General features: G+C 43.2%; 1 protein-coding gene across 45 annotated transcripts in view; it reads right to left on the reverse strand.

Annotated features, from left to right (window-relative positions):
- Positions 1–20,295, reverse strand: part of RIMS2 (regulating synaptic membrane exocytosis 2) — a 748,658-nt gene that overhangs the window by 372,977 nt on the left and 355,386 nt on the right. For all 45 annotated transcript variants that reach the window (XM_038744900.1, XM_038744915.1, XM_038744888.1 and 42 more), the window contains one exon: positions 11,034–11,959. In XM_038744900.1, coding sequence (XP_038600828.1) covers positions 11,034–11,959 — 926 coding nt within the window. The remainder of the gene's footprint in view (positions 1–11,033; positions 11,960–20,295) is intronic.

The raw sequence follows: 20,295 nt of genomic DNA on the forward strand, positions 1-20,295 counted from the left end.
TTTGAGGAGGGGAATGACATGCCCAGAGCATTTCTGTACAAAGATAATCCAGGCAGCAGAGTGAAGTACAGACTGAAGCGGGGGGAGACAGGAGGATGGGAGATCAGAGAGGAGGCTGATGAAGTAATCCAGTCGGGATGGGATGAGAGATTGAACCAGCAAGGTAGCGGTTTGGATGGAGAGGAAAGGGCGGATCTTGGCGATGTTGTGGAGGTGAGCTGGCAGGTTTTGGTGACAGATTGGATGTGTGGAGTGAACGAGAGAGTGAAGTCGAGGATGACACCACGGTTGCGGGCTTGTGAGATGGGAAAGATGGGAGAGCCGTCTACAGTGACAGGAAAGTCATGGAGAGAAATGCCCTGGCAGCACAATTACAGGGTTCAAGGAGAAGTAAAGGTGAGAGACCTAAATTTGGGAGTTGTCTACATAGAGGTGGTAGCTGGAGCCACCTTACTTCCCCAAGTCGGTGTAGAACAAATAGAGTGAGGGATCCAAAACAGAGCCATATGGGCAGATTCAGAAAATGGGACTGAGATGGAGCAGTCAGAGATGTAGATGAACCATGTGCTTACCCTAACACTTAATACAGTGCTTGGCATACAGAAGATCAAAGCAGATTAGAACAGAGTAGAGCCCAGTAGATTTGGCTATGAAGAGTTCATTGGTCATTTTGGAGAGTGTAATTTTAACGAAATGAAGGAGCACTGAACCTGGTTTGAACCAGGTCAAAAAGAGAGTTAATGGTAAGAAAAAGAAAGAAAAGACAATAGTTTTCAATTCCACTGACTTGGAATCAGATCAAGTGAATACATTTTACAGAAGATTCTAATGAAAAGTAGTTTTGTAAAGCTGAAAGCAAGGTGACATATCTAATCCCAACTCTGATGCTTTCCTGCTGTGTGCAACCTTGGGAAAATCACTTGGCTTCGCTGCACCTCAGTTTCCTTATCTGTAAAATGGTGGGGTGGCAAGGGGGGCTGGGATTGATACCTGTTCTCCCTTTCCTTTGGACTGTGAACCCCCAAGTGGCACAGTGACTCTGTTCAATCTGATTATTTGTATCTATCCCAGTGCTTGGAAAATACTAAGTGTTAAGAAATATAATAATAGTAATAATGATGGCATTTATTAAGTGCTTACTATGTGCAAAGCACTGCTGTAGAAGTTGGGGAGGTTACAAGGTGATCAGATTGTCCCACGGGGGGCTCACAGTCTTAAACCCCATTTTACAGATGAGGTAACTGAGGCACAGAGAAGTTAACTGACTTGCCCAAAGTCACACACCTGACAATTGGCAGAGCCGGGATTTGAATCCATGACCTCTGACTCCAAAGCCCGGGCTCTTTCCACTGAGCAACGCTGCTTCTCTGAAATACCACACTTTGATTTGTAGTAATCAGTCAAAGAATACTACTGATTGCAGCAGGATATATCTATCTCTTCCATCCTTTCATACTTATGCTTATGACCAGAACATTTCACTCTATGAGGCCAGCTGAAATCAGTCTCCAGGCACCCAAAGCAGGGACTCCCTGCGTCATTTTGCCTAAAATGGGAAACCCTTTACACAAAATTTTAAAATATTTCAAAGAAACCATGTATTTAGATTTACAAAATGGCTCTTATTGCTTCCAACAGGGCAAAACTTCAGTTGGCTTATTAAGCAATATAATAAAAACCATTTCTAATTGATTAGGTTAATACATTTATTATGAATCTGAATATGTTTATATTCATTCAATTGTACTTATTGAGCTCTGTGTGCAGAGCACTGTACTAAGCGCTTGGGAAGTACAAGTTGGCAACATACAGAGACGGCCCCTACCCAACAACGGGCTCACAGTCTAGAAGGGGGAGACAGACAACAAAACAAAACATATTAATAAAATAAAATAAATAGAATAGTAAATATGTACAAGAAAATAGAGTAATAAATCTGCATAAACATATATATATAAGTGCTGTGGGGAAGGGAAGGAAGTAGGGCGGGGGGGATGGGGATGGGGAGAGGAAGTAGGGGACTCAGGCTGGGAAGGCCTTCTGGAGGAGGTGAGCTCTCAGTAGGGCTTTAAAGGGAGGAAGAGAGCTAGCTTGGCGGATGTGTGGAGGGAGGGCATTCCAGGCCAGGGGAAGGACATGGGCCAGGGGTCGATGGTGGGACAGGTGAGAACGAGGCACAGTGAGGAGGTTAGCGGCAGACGGTGTGGGCTGGGCTTTAGAAGGAAAGAAGGGAGGAGAGGTAGGAGGGGGCAAGATGATGGAGAGCCTTGAAGCCGAGAGTGAGGAGTTTTTGCCTGATGGGTACCTTGACTGGCAGCCACTGGAGATTTTTGAGGAGGGGAGTAACATGCCCAGAGCGTTTCTACACAAAGATGATCCAGGCAGCAGCGTGAAGTATAGACTGAAGTGGGGAGAGACAGGAGGATGGGAGATCAGAGAGGAGGCTGATGCAGTAATCCAGTCAGGATAGGATGAGAGATTGAACCAGCAGGGCAGCAGTTTGGATGCAGATGAAAGGGTGGACCTTGGCGATGTTGCAGAGGTGAGACCGGCAGGTTTTGGTGATGGATTGGATATGAGGGGTGAATGAGAGAGCAGAGTCGAGGATGACACCAAGGTTGCGGGTTTGTGAGACGGGAAGGATGGTAGTGCTGTCTACGGTGATGGGAAAGTCAGGGAGAGGGCAGGGTTTGGGAGGGAAGATAAGGAGTTCAGTCTTGGACATATTGAGTTTTAGGTGGCGGGCACACATCCAGATGGAGATGTCCTGAAGGCAGGAGGAGACACAAGCCTGAAGGGAGAGAGAGAGAGCAGGGACAGAGATGTAGATTTGGGTGTCATCAGCGTAGAGATGACAGTTGAAGCTGTGGGAGCAAATGAGTTCACCAAGGGAGTAGCTAGAGAACAGAAGGGGACCAAGAACTGACCCTTGAGGAACCCCTACAGCAAGGGGATGGGAGGGGGAGGAGGAGCCCACAAAAGAGACTGACAATGAATGGCTGGAGAGATAAGAGGAGAACCAGGAGAGGATGGAGTCTGTGAAGCCAAGGTCGGATAGTGTGTTGAGGAGAAGGGGGTGGTCCACAGTGTCAAATGCAGCTGAGAGGTTGAGGAGGATTAGGATAGAGTAGGAGCCATTGGATTTGGCAAGCAGGAGGTCATTGGTGACCTTTGAGAGGGCAGTTTTGGTGGAATGTAGGGGACAGAAGCCAGATTGGAGGGGATAGAGGAGAGAGTTGGCGCTGAGGAATTCAAGGCAGCAGGTGTAGACGACTCGTTCAAGGAGTTTGGAAAGGAGTGGTAGGAGAGAGATATGGCGATAACTAGAAGGGGAGGTGGGGTCAAGAGAGGGTTGTTTTACGATGGGAGAGACATGGGCATGTTTGAAGGCAGAGGGGAAGGAACCAGTGGAGAGGGAGTGGTTGAAGATGGAAGTTAAGGAGGGGAGGAGGGACGGGGCGAGAGATTTCATAAGATGAGAGGGAACGGGGTCAGAAGCACAGGTGTCCAGAGTAGCACTTGAGAGGAGGGAGGAGATTTTACCTGAGGATAATGCTGGGAAGGATGGGAGAGTAGCGGAGAGGGCTGGGAGCAGGGAGGTTGGAGAAGGGGGAGGAGTGACTTTGGGGAGCTCAGACCTGAGGGAGTTAATTTTACTATATAAGTTATATAAGTTTTAAAATACGCAATTTAAACCAAACAATCAGCATAAGGTCAGCTATTTTATTTTTCCAGTGACTATTAAATATGGCTTAATTTACCACAAAGTAGGTGGTAATGTTTTTAAATAACAAACATCTATTAGTGTCATGGCAAGGAACTGCTATAATCTGTAGGCTTTGCGCTATAGATTTACATACTTATTTAGCCTTGGAAAAATGTTCCTTGGTTACATGTCCTAGTAGGGGAGAATGAGCTACTCATTCTGCCTTCTTTTACTTCTTATCACTACCAAAGAAAGGTCCTCTTACTCCCAGGACTGCAAAGAACAATAAATAATCAAATCAGTGGTATTTACTGCGTACTTACTGTATGGAGAGCACCTTACTAAGAGTTTAGGAGAGTACAGTACAACAGAGTTGGTAGACAGGTCCTCTGTCCAGAAGGAGCTTACAGAAGAGAGGATTAATAATTATGGCATTAAGCATTTATTATGCTAAACACTGAGGAAGATACAAAATTTTCATATTGGATACAGTTCCTGTGTCTCACTAAGCTCTGCTTATCCCATTTTCAGAAGAGAAAACTGGGACATGAAGAGTCTAAGCTACTTGCCCAAGGGTACACAAAAGTCCAGTGGCAGATCTAGGCCTAGAACACAGGTTTCCTGGCTTCTAGGTCCACTCTTTTCTCCAAACCAGACTGCCTCTGAGAAAAGGAGCTTGTCTTGTCTTATGCTATCAAGTCGTTTCCAACCCATAGTGGCACCGTGGACACATCTCTTCCAAAACACCCCCCTCCATCTGCAATCATTCCGGTAGTGTATCCACAGAGTTTCCTTGTCTGGCCTGCTTTTATTCTCTAAAGGCATAGTCATGATAAGGACAAAGAACAGATCGCTGTGCTTCACAACTCCTCCAAAATGGCAACCAAATTTCCACAGTACTGTGTCTCAACAAGAAAGTGAAGTCAATAACCATCAAATGCAGAGCAATAGTAAGGATTGTGGAGAAGCACGGTGGCCTACCGTAGAGTATGAGTTTGGAAGTTGGAGGGCCCAGGTTCTAAGCCTGGCTCTGCTGCTTGCCTGCTGTGTGGCAAGTCACTTGGGTAAATCACTTACTTCTCTCTGCCTCAATTCCTTCATCTGTAAAATAGGGGTTCAATACCTGTTCTCCCTTCTACTTAGACTATAAAACTAGGCTATGACTAGACTAGACTGTTTCTAGACTCTGAGCCTGTTGTTGAGTAGGGACCATCTCTATATGTTGCCAACTTGTACTTCCCAAGCACTTAGTACAGTGCTCTGCACACAGTAAGCACTCAATAAATATGATTGAATGAATGAATAAGCCCCATGTGGGAGAAGGAAGGACTGTGCCCTATCTGATTTATCTGCCAGAAAGCCAAAAAAAGTACTCAGATTAAAATTTCCTGCAAGCACTGACTAGGTGATAAAGCAGCTCCTTGGCATGTGGTAGCCAAGTTCCTGAAGACGGAAAATTTTTCTCTAATATTTTTGGCTTGGAAAAGGGAAAGCAGAGACAAACTATTTACCAGAAAATCTGCCACAGAGCCAACCCCTTATTACTCTGATTAACCTTGCCCCCCAAGATTGATTAAGAGGAGATGACTCACCACCTGCTCCTGGTCAGATTCAGATAAAGCAGGAGCCACCTTCAGAGGGTCAAAAAGGGGGAAAGCTTCCTACCCAGCTCTTCAAAAAAAACCCTGAGGGCTTCCCTCAACTAGGACAGCTCCTGGCTGCAGTGAAATGCAATGGAGTGAGTACCTCCTGCCTTCCAGGAAATGTAGCTTCTCCTTCACTTCTCTACAATTCTCTTGCCAGCCTCCTCTGACTGGATGTTTTGAAATTACCCAACTCTTACCAAAGACTGACTGCAGTGAAGCTCTAACACATAGTAATTTACAGATAGGAGGAAGTGCTTAAATAGCAGACTTACCCCAGGATACGTCTGTAACTAGTTCTTCAAAAATAATGGTGGCCTGTGGATATGTTGTCCCTCAGACCTGTATGTAATGTTTTAGTTCCCTGTACCTAACCAAGCCCTGAACTAAGCCCCGCTCCTTTAGGTAAATAAAAATCACACTACAGATACCTCCCAGCTGCCTCTCTTCTCTCTCTGCTTCCTCTCTGTTATTCATAGGGACTTTTCCCCGAGTAACTGCTCTATGGAGAGCTGAAATTGGGAAACAGAAAGCAAAGAGGACAAAGGAAATGCTTTAAGGACAGAATAAAACAAAGCCTGGGACAAGACTCTACCTCCCAGCAGAAGATGGGGAGTCAACTCCTGAGAACAGACTTGCATGGGTTAGCTTACTGCTAGTAAGAAAGGAGAAAGAGTGGCTCTAGTGAATAATAATAATAATAATGACATTTATTAAGCAGTTACTATGTGCAAAGCACTGTTCTAAGTGCTGGAAGGTTACAAGGTGATTAGGTTGTCCCATGGGGGGTTCACAGTCTTAATCCCCATTTTACAGATGAGGTAACAGGCCCAGAGAAGTTAAGTGACTTGCCCAAAATCACACAGCTGACAATTGGCAGAGCCGGGATTTGAACCCATTAACTCTGACTTCAAAGCCCGTGCTCTTTTCACTGAGTCACGCTGCTTCTCCAATGAACAAGTCACGGAGGCACTGCAGATATTAAGCCAGAAAACACAAGGGATAAATTTTGGGGGTTTTTTGGTTGGGGGTGGTGGGGAAATGATTATGTGCACAGAGTGGCTGGGTCTGTGGGTTCTGCATTGGCCCTTTTAGCCATAAACGCACAATCAGTGCTTTCTTCTTCAAAAAACAAAGTATGTGTACATATCCAGCTGGAAGAGCCTCAGTGATCTAGTGAGATAGTTCAGGTACTTATAGCTTGGATAGACTACTAAATCAGTGTTAATAATGATAATAATAACTGTTATTCATTAAATATTTACTAAATGCAAAGTAGTGAGCTATGATCCGGGGCAGAAACTATAGAAACTGATTAGATACAGTCTAACTCACATGGAGCTCACAGCCTAAGAGCGAGGCAGAGCAGGTATTTAATCCTCATTTTGCAGATGAGGAAACTCAGGCACAGAGACGTAGGGCCTCGCCCAAGGTCACATAGCAGGTAACAGCTGGGATTAGAACCCAGAACTCCCTACTTCTTGGTCCATCCTCTTTCCACTATGCCAAACTGTCTCTCAATGGTCTCGCCATCTTCTCATTGGTTTCCCTGTCTTTTCATTTAGTTTTTTAATGGTACTTGTTAAACACTTACTAAGCACTGGGGTAGATACAAGACATATTTACAGATATTGTGTATATAGCTATAATTCTATTTATTCTGATGGTATTTACATCTGTTTAATTGCTCTGTTTTGTTGTTTGTCTCCCCATTCTAGACTGTGAGCCTGTTGTTGGGTACGGACCATCTTTATATGTTGACGATTTGTACTTCCCAAGCACTTAGTACATTGCTCTGCACACAGCAAGTGCTCAATAAATACAAAGGAAGGAATAACCAGGTTGGACACAGTCCATGTCCTACATGGGGCTCACAGTCGTAAAACCATTTTACAGTTGACGTAACTGAGGCCCAAAGTTGTTAAATGACTTGCTCAAGGTCACAGAGCAGACACATGTTCAGAGGCAGAATTAGAACCTAGATCCTTCTGACTCTCAGGCCTGTGCTCTATCCACTGTCACGCTACTTCTTTTTCTCCATCCTCTCCAATCCCAATGACACTTTGCTGCCCAAATCATTTTTTTAAAACATCTTTCTGCACACATCACACATCTCTTCAGAATCCTTCAATGTCTGCATATTCTACATTAAGCAGAAACTCCTGACAGTTGTTAGGGAACGTGACTACCACCTCTGTTACATTCTCCCAAGCGCTTAGTACAGTACTCTGCACACATTAAGCACTCAATATCAGATTTCTCCCTCCTACTTGTCCATTCCCTTCATCCACTGCATCTCACCCTTCACTTTCTTCTCCTTCAAGTTCACCTAAATGTGCTTCTTAGCACAGTGCTCTTCAAACAGTGAATGCTTAATACTACTGATAGATTCTATACATTTCATCTTACTCTATACAGTTACAAATCAATCTTTCCATCTCTTTTGCTTCCTTGCTGTAATTCTGTGTCAGTTTTCTGATAAATTTGAGCTCCTTGAGAGCAAAGAGCAGGCGCCTTGCTATTACTGTATTCTCTAAAGCACTTACTACAGTGCTAAGCACAAAGTAAAGACCAATGATTGATAGATTTAGGCTAGGGATCATGTCTTCTACTCTTCTGCATTCTCCTAACCACTCAGAACAGAGTTCTACACAGAAAAGGCTTTCAATAAATATTATCAACAGATGTGTTTGGTATAATGCAAGAAGGGGAGGGCCCCAATGCAGACCTTCCAGCATCAGCATCCTGATATTTAACCCTACTCCCAGTTGGCTAAAACCGCACTTAAATTCAACAATTTGGGCTCTTAAAAACATGGTGTTGGTTTAAGCCCCTACTATGTTCCAGGTACTTTACTCAGTGTTGGTATAGATACAAGTTAATCAGGTTGGAAACAGTCGCTGTCCCACATGGGCTCAACAATCTTAATCCCCATTTTACAGAATGAGGTAAGAGGCTTAAAGAAGTTAAATGACTTGCCTAAGGTCACACAGCAGACAAGTGGAGGAGTTGGGACTAGAACGAGGGTCCTTCTGCCTTCGGGGACTGCGCTCTATCCACTAGGCCATGCTGCCTTCTCATTGATGTCCTGACCTTCCATGTAAACTAGCTGCTAGGGGCAGCGGGTCACAGTGACTTTCCAACCACAAACCACTAGTCATTGCATTACTGTTGCAATGTACTAAAAGATAACCTAAATGCTAGAATGCATAAATGTTTCTCCTTAAGATTAAAAATTTTCAAACTTCCCAAATCTCCAGTCTTAGTCATTCCCTCCCTTCCAAGGCCAGGCCCAGGTTCAGGTGCCCTACCCACTCTGTCACTTCTGCTGCTGCTGCTGCTCCTCAAAAATCTCCAGTGGCCACCAATCAACCTACATATCAGGCAAAAACTCCTCACTCTTGGCTTCAAGGCTGTCCATCAGGTCTCCCCCTCCTACCTCACCTCCCTTCTTTCCTTCTACAGCCCAGCCCGCACCCTCTGCTCCTCTACCGCTAACCTCCTCACTGGGCCTCGTTCTCTCCTGTCCCGCCATCTACCCCCGGCCCACATCCTCCCCCTGGCCTGGAATGACCTCTCTCCGCACATACGCCAAGCTAGCTCTCTTCCTCCCTTCAAAGCCCTACTGACAGCTCACCTCCTCCAGGAGGCCTTCCCAGACTGAGCCTCCTCCTTCCTTTCCCCCTCCTCCCCCTCCTCCTGCCTTACCTCCTTCCCGTCCCCACAGCACCTGCATATATGCATATATGGTTGTACATATTTATTACTCTATTTTACTTGTACATATTTATTATTCTATTTATTTTATTTTGTTAATATGTTTTCTTTTGTCTGTCTCCCCCTTCTAGACTGTGAGCTCGCTGTTGGGTGGGGACTGTCTCTATATTTTGCCAACTTGTACTTCCCAAGCGCTTAGTACAGTGCTCTGCACACAGTAAGTGTTCAATAAATATGATTGAATGAATGAACCCCTGTTCTCACTTCCTGCCACTGCAGGCTCAGGCCCCAACTCCAGTGGTCCTAGAAGCCTGGCTGGCCACCCACTCTACCTACTTTCCCTCCCTGCTGCTGCTGGCCAATGCGTACACTCAGTTCTCCCCTTTCGCTGCTGCCGGCCACAATACTCAATCACCTTGCCCCTCCCACCTCCCCTGGTTACTCTCTTACTTGAACCCCACCCACACACTTTATTCCTCTAATGCTTAGCTACTCACTGTAACTCGATCTCATCTATCCCACCACCGTCCTCTTGCCCACATCATGCCTCTGGCCTGGAACGCCCTCCCTCCTCATATCTGACAGACAACTGCTCTCCCTGGCTTCAACAACTTATTGAAGGCACATCTCTTCTAAGAAGCCTTCCCTGAATAAGCCCTCCTCTCCTCTTCTCCCACTCCCTTCTGTGTCACCCTGACTCGTTCCCCTCATTCATTCCCCCTCCCAGCCCCACAACACTTATGTATATATCTATAATTTATTTATTCATTTATTTATGTATGTAAATTAATGTCTGTCTCTCCCTTTAGACTCAGTTCGTTGTGGGCAGGGAATGAGTCTTTTTATTGTTATATTGTACTCTCCCAAGCGCTTAGTACAGTGCTTTGCATACAGTGAGTGCTCAATAAATACTACTGAATGAATTAATCAAAAGCACCCTGTTTACTGTCCTTGCTGCTGTTGGATGCAGCCTTCAACACCTTGTTTACTGTTTTGCTGCTGTTGGCCACAGCTTCCAGCACCTTGTTCATCACCCTGGGGCAGCTTCTGCGTCCTCCCTCCCTGCTGCTGCTTCTGGGCATCCAATTCATCACCCTGGGGCAGCTCCAGCTGATTCCCTGTCATTTTTTTTAATGGTATTTGTTAAGCACATAATATGTGCCAGGCACTGTATTAAGCGCAGGAGACAAGACAATCAGGTTGGACACAATTCATGTCCCATATGGGACTCACGGTCTAAATCTCCATTTTACAGTTGAGGTAACTGAGGCCCAGAGAAGTTAAGTGATTTGCCTAAGGTCACACAGCAGACAAGTGGAAGAGCTGGGATTGGAACTCAGAACCTTCTGACTTTCAGGCCCATGCTGTATACACTAGGTCACGTTGCTTCTTTGCTTCTTTTCTTCCTGCTGACATCAGCCCTGAGTGACCCATTTATCATCTCTGAGGTACTTCCTAGTTCCTATCTTCCCTTCCATGATCCCCAGACTATGTCTAAAATCTACAAAACCCTCAAATCCAGAATCTACCTGGTCCCAGAGACTGTGGAATCATTGAGCTTCTCCCATTTCATGACTTGGGTATTGGAAGAAAACAGTCTGGGTGTCACTTCAGAACCATGTTACAAAATACGGCCATCAAACAAGCTTGTGGAAATAATCATATTAATCAGGAAATCTTAACAAAAGAAAAGAGAGGCTTGTTTGGACCTTTTCAGTAAACTTGACTCGAATGTGAGCAACACAAACATTATCTAATTCATAAAAATTGGAAAGATTAATGTGACTAATTCCACATCTGAAAATTTCAAAATGCATTTGACTTCAAAAATAATGAAAAAAATGAATAAAACCCCCCACGAGTTCTCCCCACAAAAAAAAACCCAAAACCCAACAGTGAAATAACTCATCCATCTTAACTGTTCCGCAAATAACAGTGGAAAAATAGTTCATTAAAAGACAACTCACCTTTTTCACTCACACTCTCGCTTTCAATCTCAACATCATCACAGCTGGTGTACTCCGGCGTCGAAGCTAACTCCTCCTCCGAGCTGCTTAGCGAAACCTGACGCATTTTACCTCCCTTCTTTGTTTTATGAGGTTTTGGTGGCGGTGGTCGGACTGATTCCGACTGGTCTGAACTCAGCGAATCATTCCTTAGCATGGTTTCCATCTTCTCACGCTTTGTTTTCCTGACAGCAGAACTGGGATCCAAGTGGTGCTGCTTCCTGAGGGAATCGGCTCGCCTCAAGTCAGGCCGGTCGACAGGGATCGGACTCCTTCGGGGCGTGGGCGGGCTGTGGTTCGAGGCCCTCTGTCGATTCAGGCTGGGTCCCTGAGCCTCTCGAGTTCTTTCCATAGAATATGAACGCTGGCTATCCATGGCAGCCCTGCGCTCCGATGTAGACCTCTGCCTCGACTGCCGCTCCATCCTCAGCATAGAAATCCGGGAATCTTCCAGTTCGGTGTTTGCCAAGGAGACATCGCTGTGCCTTCGCTCGTGTCTTGCTCGGGATACTTCAGCATGAATGCGCATTTGTTCCTCATAGGGCTGCGGCTTGACTGGATACCGAGCCAGATTGGGGTCACTTCGGTAGCGTGCTTGGTATTCCTCCTCTCGCCTTTGCCTCTCGTACTCATCTCTGCTTTCCGCCTCCTCCTCATCCACTGGGTAGTCTTTGGAACGTCTACGACTTCTCCTGTTGGAGTCCCTGTACTCGACGTGCTCAGGTTCTTCATACAACTGAGGACCACGTTGAGCTCTCCTGTCTGCGTAATCTGATGGAGACCTCGGCATCGCACCATGTGGTGGGGCATACTGGGAATCGTCCTCTCTTTCCTCCCTTTGGTCGTACCTTCTGTTCTGGTCTCTCGATATGGATGGGCTTCTTTTCCTAAGGAATCAAGGAAAGTAAAAAGGTTAGAAAATTATTGCTTATACTTTCTGTAAAACCAAGTTGATTTGGGTGGTGTAATGAGGAGTGAATCGGCCCTGTACTTCTCAAGTTGCTTAAACTTGGTTAGAATGAATGTACCAAACCTGTGTTAATAATCACATTTGAATTTTCAGGAAAAGGAACATTATTCTTATAATTATCAATTTCTTTGCAGATTGAATATAATTCTGTCACAAATGTCACGTTTGCCAAGAGACTTCAAACTTAATAAACCATGAAAAAGCTTTTAAGCATCACAGCCATCAACCTTACACAGGTGGTCATTAATTTACCCACTCAAAAGAAAAAAAGTATCAAAGGCATCTGATGTCAACTTTATTGAGATTTTCACTAATGAAACCAATTTGTCATCAATCATTTCAAACCAAGCTGGAAGAAGCCAAAGAAATTGATTCATTCATTCAATTGCACTTATTAAGCTCTTACTGTGTGCAGAGCACTGTACTAAGTACTTGGAAAAGTACAGTACAATAATAATAATAATAATGGCATTTGTTAAGTGTTTACTATATGACAATCCCTGCCCATGAGCTCACAGTCTAGAGGGACTCCAATCATTGCCTAACAATTTCTCCAAATAATCACCTTTTCTTAAAATGCACGGATTGGGCATCAGCTGATAAAGCGTGCTTCTATTAAAAGGTGATTTTCTATGTGGTTACTGGAAGAACTGGCCAATGACTTCTAACATCATGCTCTTTTTAACTTACTAGCCACAAGTCGACATTTCATGAATACCCTTCACATTGAGGGAACAATTAAATGATTTCCCTCTAAAATACTGACTCATCTACCCTTGGTTATGTATTATGAGGTATTATTTTCACTATCAGAAAGAGGGTGAATCTCTCCTTACATTCTTGAAATGGGGAATGAACATCAGTTTACCCTCAGATTACAGTTAACCAGCATATTTGCTTGGAGAAAGTTGTCACATATTATTTCTGATTAACATAAATCCAGTTTCGAGAAGTTAGTTTAAAATATAAGACTGCATTGGCCTTCAGTGTAATGTAAGGACCTAAAATTCCAAATTTAGATATGAGCAGCCAGGTACAGAATTAAGGGATGACATGAGGCCTAATGGAAAGAGCATGGACTTGGGAGTCAGAATTCCTCATCTTCCCTCCCAAACTCTGCCCTTCCCCCAATTTTCTCATCAATGTAGTCAACACCACAATCCTCCTTTCTCACAGATCCATGATATTGGCATTATCCGTGACTCATCTTTCATTCAATATTCAATCTTTCATCAAATACTGTCTGTTCTACCTTCACAACATTGCTAAAATTCACCCTTTCATTTCCATCCAAACTGCTATCAATCAATCAATCAAACAATCAGAGAAGCAGCATAGCTTAGTGAACAAAACACAGACCTGGGAGTCAAAAGAACCTGGGTTCTAATTCCGGCTCCACCACTTGTCTCCTGTGTGACTCCGGGCACATTACTTATGTCTCCGTGCGTAAGTGCAAAATAGGGATTGACTGGGAGCTCCATATGGGACAAGAACTGTTTCCAACCTGTCTTGTATTTATCCGAGCACTTAGTGCACTGTCTGGCCCATAGTAAGCGCTTAACAAATACCACTTAAAAAATCAATTGTATTTATTTTGCAGAGCACTATACTAAACACTTGGAGAATACCATATAACAGTGTTTGTAGACATGTTCCCTGCATACAAAGGGTTTACAGTCTATACGTATTAGCACTGGAGTATTGCTACTATGCTGATACAAGAATTGATCACATCCTACCATGACTATTGCATCTGCCTCCTCCCTGCCTCCTGCCTCCTGTCTCCCACACTTTATTTCATACTTCAGTCTGCTATATGGATTATTTTTCTAAAAAAAACAAAAACACTGCTCAAGAACCTCTGGTTCAAACAAAAAATCCTTACCATTAGCTTTAAAACAATCAACTTGCCCCTCATCTTACTTCACTGATTTTCTACTACAGCCCAGCCCGAACAGTTCATTTCCCTAGCACCAACTTGCTCATTCACTGTGCCTCAATCTCATCTATCTCGCTGCCAATCCCTTTTCCACATTCTCCTTCTGGCCTGGAACTCCTTTTCCACCTTCAAACAAGGAAGCATGGCTTAGTGGAAAGAGCCCGAGCTTGGAAGTCAGAGGGTTCTAATCTCCCCTCTGCCACTTGTCTGCCGTGTGACCTTGGACAAGTCACTTAGCTTCTATGGGTCTGTTACCTCATCTGTAAAATGGGGATTGAGACTGTGAGCCCCACATTGGACAACCTGATCACCTTCTATCTACCCCAGCACTCAGAACAGTACTTGAAACATAGCGCTTAATACCATCATCATTATTATTATTATTACTAAGGTCACATCTCCCCCAAGAGGCCTTCCCTGATTAACCACTCTTTTCCCTGACTCCCTCTCCCTTCTGTGTCACCTATGCACTTGAAGCACTTGATATTCATTCCACAGCACTTATGTACATAATAATAATAATAATGATAATAATAGCATTTATTAAGTGCTTACTATGTGCAAAGCACTGTTCTAAGTGTTGGGGAGGTTACAAGTGATCAGGTTGTCCCACAGGGGGCTCACAGTCTCAATCCCCATTTTACAGATGAGGTAACTGGGCACAGAAGTTAAGTGACTTGCCCAAAGTCACAAAGCTGACAATTGGCAGAGCAGAGATTTGAATCCATGACCTCTGATTCCAAAGTCCATGCTCTTTCCATTGAGCCATGCTGCTTTCATATCCATAGTTTATTTAAGTGCTGGGGGTGGTATGGGACTGGCAAGATAAAATTGATGCAGGAATTAAAAGCATAATAATTAATAATAATAATGGCATTTTTTAAGTACTTACTACTTATTGTGTGCCAAGCACTGGGGTAGATACAAGCTAATCAGGTTGGATACAGTCCCTGTCCCACATGGAACTTGCAGTCTTAATCCTCATTTTACAGATGAGGTAACTGAGGCCTAGAGAAGTGAAGTGACTTGCCCAAGGTCACACAGCAGACAAGTGGTGGAGCCGACATTAGAACCCAAGACCTTCTGACTCCTAGACCTGTGCTGTATACACTACAGCATGCTGGGTCCCTTAATGACTTAGTGAAAAGAATATGGACCAGGGAGTAAGGGGACCTGGGTTCTTACTCTGGTTCTACCGATTGCTAGCTGTGAGACCTTGGGCAAGTCACTTCACTTCTCTGTGCCTCAGTTACCTCATCTGTAAAATGGGGATTAAATCATACTCCCTCCAATTTTTAGACTGTGAGCCCCATATGGGGCAGGAGTCTTCAAACTAATCTACAACTGTCATGACCAATGATAGGCTTCCAGGAAACTTGTTTGGATTCTTCCAATTAAATCACATGTTTAGAACCTTTCCCCTCCTGTCCCTCCTCTGGTTCCCCCAGACAGAATCTGGTTGGTGGGCAAATCTATCTGTAGAGTCCCCTGGGCTACTTTGTAAGCTACTGTGAGGGTGTCTGGATGTGAGGAAGGGAGGAAGAAAGGTCTGGAATCCAGGGGACCTTCCATGAAGAAGTGAAGCAAATCCCCTAGAAAATCGAGGATTTTCTAAACAACCTGACCGTCCATCCCTGGCCTGGCTCCAGAGGGAATTCCACTCTGCCTCCTCTGGCCACCCCACCCCCTTTTCCTTAAAAGTGCTGAAACCAAGAACTTTTGAGACAGAGTATGGTTGCTTTGACAAACAGACCCAAAAACAGACACTCTGAGGAATTTGCTGAAGGGAAGAATTTTGTTCTTCAAGTCGGATTGACTCTGTAGTACCTATCACTTCACCCAGAGGAAGAAACAAAAAATGGTGTAAGGAACTACTAAAGATGGAGTAGTGCATCAATAGGCAGTCTTTACATGCAAAATGAGGAAAGGATTATAGGCCATGCAATGGTCATTTCAGCCACACCTGTACACACTAATAAGAATCTCAACGACACCAACTTTAAATCCCAAGGCAAGGCTCCATATGTGTATGTTTGCTTTAGGGGCACTTAGGTTTAACGTAAATGAATATCTGTTTGTGGAAGAATTTCCACCATAACTCCCACCACCTGATCATCTGGATTCCCCAGGCCACTCCTCTACCAAAACATTCCAATGGTTGCTCAATGGTATTAATTAATGTTAAGATTCCTTATCACTGGCTTCAAGGCTCTCCACCAACTTTCTCCTCCTCGCTTCTTGGCTCTGTTCACCCCATCCTCCCCTGATCACTCTCTACTCCTTCTTAGCCTCCTGTCTATACTCATCTCATCTTTCCCTCCAACCTCTTGCTCCCATTGATCCCATAGCCCCCAAACCACCCTCTCCTCTTCCTATATTGTCTGTCTCTACCTCTAGACTCTAAGATCATTGTGGGCAGGATATGTGTCTGTTTATTGTATTCTCCCAAGGACTTAGTACCATATACAGTAAGTGTTCAATAAACACAACTGACTGATTGACTCTTCCATATAACTGGATCTTAGTCACCTCAACTTTCAAAGCCCTCCTAAAATCTCACCTCCAACAAGCCTTTGCTAATTCTCACTACCCCAAATACTTCTTAAAGCTCCTAGAACCACTGAACCACAAGAGTGGGTGCTCAATAAATGCCACTACTTATAAACCCTTCAGGCCCCTTTTGAATTTATGCATTCATTCATTCATGCCCATCCTCAAGACTTATATATACATATGCACATTTTATATTACCATAATGGTCTCTTACATTAGAGTGTAAGCTCCTTGTGTCAAGTGCTTAGTACAGTGCTCTGCACACAGTAAGTGCTCAATAAATATGATTGAATGAATGAATGTGAGCAAAGAACTTGTCTTGTATTTTTGCTAAATCTCTCAAGCACTTACTACCAAATACTGAACTAAGTGATCAAGAAGTACCATTAATTCTTCTCCTATTCATAATCTGACAAAATTATCAGGACACTGTTGACCTGTTAATATTAATAAAAATAATAATAATAAGTGGTATTTGTTAAGCGCTTACTTTGTGACAGGCACTGTACTGAGCACTGGGGTCGGTACAAGTAAATTGAGTTGGACACAGTCCCTGTCCCAGCATAGCATAGTGGATAGAGCATGGGCCTGAGTGTCAGAAGGTCATGGGTTCTAACCCCAGCTCTACCAGTTGTATGCTGTGTGACCTTGGGCAAGTCACTTCACTTCTCTGGGCCTCATTTACCTCATCTGCAAAATGGGGATTGAGACTGTGAGCCCCATATGGGACAGGGACTGTGTCCAATTCAATTTGCTTGTATCCACCCCAGCATTTAGTACAATGCCTAGCAAATAGTACGGGCTTAAATGCCATTATTATTATTATTATGGGGTTCACAGTTTCATTCCCCATTTTACAGATGAGGTAACTAAGGCACAAAGAAGTGACTTGACCAAAGTCACTCAGAAGACAAGTGGTGGAGCCGGGATGAGAACCCATAACCTTTTGACTCTGAGGATCATGCTTTATCCACCACACCATGCTGCTTCTAAATGTACAGCATCTTTGCAACAGATTTATTGTCTCTGTTGCCAAATTGTACTTTCCAAGCACTTAGTACAGTGCTCTGCACAGTAAGAGCTCAATAAATACAACTGAATGAATGAATTTAAGAAACAAGCCACAGAGGAGTCTAGCCTAAGAAAAACTAATGATTAAAAACGAATATATACAAGATATCTGCATTTGTAGTTTTATGTTCAAGGGTAGGTGAACAGACAGAAAACACAATGAGGGAATTATCCCTACTTCCATGCAGTCCAGAGAGGCTTCAATAGATCACTATAACCTTTGATTAATGTTTTTAATGCCCCAAAATTATGAACTGCAGTGAAAGTTGTTCTGGATATTAAAGGAAAAGCAGGAATGAAAACTCGTTTAGGAGATCAGAAGATGGTTTTGGAAAAGAAAATGGTGGAATGGCAGAGATAACATGCGCGTTATAAAATAGTGTGCTTATATTCTCAGAAAGGATAGTATAAGCATTTTTTGTAATAAAAAACTTCAATATCCTCAGAGAAAACAAATCACCTCTCATTCCCATTTCATTTCTTTTGCTGCCATCTACTACATTATGCCTTTTTGAGAACAGGAAATTCTCCTAAAACACAGAGGTTGTGTCTTGAAAAACTAAGAGGCACGGGAAAATAGTAATAGTCTTGTTCCAAAACGACGACCAAGTCCTACAGATAAGTAAAAATGGCACTGAAGACCACTCCTCTCCACTATTCCCAGGGGCTTTCTTGACTGCTATGTACCCAAAACATGGCCCCTTCCACCCTATCTCTCCACTCCACTCCACCTTACCCAGCATATTTTCTTTTGGGTAAATCAGGGTCTCATAGGATCTGCACTCAAACCGTGTGTCGATGTTCCTGCTGGCAGAAAGAGGTTGGAAAAAAAATGTTATGGAGAACAGATGGCCAGATATCTTGGCCCTTGGACTGACCTCTTTGTCCCAAAAAACTTGGTTTGATCTATTTAGTTTCCTTCTCTGTCTCCTCAATGACTCCAATCTCTATTCCTCCAGGCTCTAACATCTCAAAAGCTCCTCTCTGGGGCCTTCTTGGGATGTGTAGCTGTCACCAGACCCCAAGGTCCCCAGGACCCCCATACCAGTGTCACTTCGGCCATACCTTCCCTGCTGCTGAATTCTTCTCACTACAGTCTGCTGGGGTCTCGGACCTTTCCCGTTGCCTGCACCTTGAGCTGTCTCCCTGCTTCTCTCCAGTACAGAGCACACCTGCCCCACTGCCATGGAAACTGGATGTGGTTCACGTGGGGGCAATCACAGGCAGCTGTGATACATTGCCTCCACCTGGAGAAGATACATTACCTCAGGGCACAATTGGGCAAAACCCAGCTGGGTAAAACAAAGCTGAATTCTTATGCTTTGGGATAATATTCTGGGATTTACGAATAACAAATAATTTTAAGGGATAATGTGATCCTTTCCATCAGTTGTAAAAGCAGGTTGCCTAGGAACTTCCATTGTTTAGGCTCTAGAAGGCCTTTAAATAACTCACAAGTGATCTGATAAAATCAAAGATAATAGGATCCTGAATTGAGAATTGTGATGGTTGAAACTCATCCCATCATCTAAGAGCAAAGCATTCCATTTTCAATATGGTTAGCACATGATTTTAAATTATACCCCACAGCCTCACAACCTGAGAGTGTACCAGAAGTCTTTTTTAAACTAAGGGTCTTTTTTCTTCAACTGTGACTCAGCATAACATGAGGAAAAGTAGTCATTCCATGTCCATGAATATAAATTAGCATATGCCCATTCGACAGTTTTCAACAAAACGTGAGTTACTCGCTTAACTAAAACTCTGCAAAAAATGAATGAATAAGTTTAAGGCTTCAGTTAGATATTCAAGGATGCAACTATTAAAAATGAATCATTTGATTTTTAATTCCAAATGAGATAGTAAATTTACATATATAATGATATTTTGAGATGCATACTGCTTTTCTTTCAATGAACATTTTAAATTTAGAACACTGTCTAAAATGGTTTGAAAATAAATATCACTGAAAAGCATTTGTATTCAAATAAAAAGTAAAGCATATTGAACCTATTAAAATGCAAATAAGTTTATTTTCTTTGAAAAAATGATATTGTTTATGGTACAAGTTTAATGAACTACATAGTGGTATACCTATTATGTGTGACGTATAAGAAATTTAGGAAACAAAGAATACAGTATTGTTTCAAGGCCTGTTAGGATATTGAAACAAATGTAAATGTTAAAATTCTAAATACTGCATTAAGTATAAAGTGAATCCAAGTCATATGCATAACACAAGAAAAAGTACAGGTAAAAGTTTATGATACACTAACACATATAACATGAACTATTAATAATAATAATAATAGTGACTGTGGTATTTCTTAAGTGCTTACTATTTGTCAAGCATTGCTCAAAAGCACTGGCATAAATACAAATGATCAAGTCTTACATGGGACTTAAAGTCTAAGTAGGAGGGAGAAAAGGTATTGAATCCCCATTCTGCAGATGAGGGAATTTAGGCACAGAGAAGTTAAGTGATTTGCCCAAAATCACACAGCAGGTAAGGGGCAGAACTGGGATTAGAGCTCGAGTTCTCTGAGCCCCAGGCCCATGCTCTTTCCACTGAGCCATACTGTCTTCAAAGTATGCAAAATGTATACACTTGGTTTTAGTATATACATTACCACAACCATTGCTAAAGAGGTTTTAAGCTATACTTCTAGTTAGGAAAATCTCTTGCCGTC

The sequence above is a fragment of the Tachyglossus aculeatus genome, chromosome 4, assembly GCF_015852505.1.
Source record: "Tachyglossus aculeatus isolate mTacAcu1 chromosome 4, mTacAcu1.pri, whole genome shotgun sequence".
Taxonomy (NCBI): domain Eukaryota; kingdom Metazoa; phylum Chordata; class Mammalia; order Monotremata; family Tachyglossidae; genus Tachyglossus; species Tachyglossus aculeatus.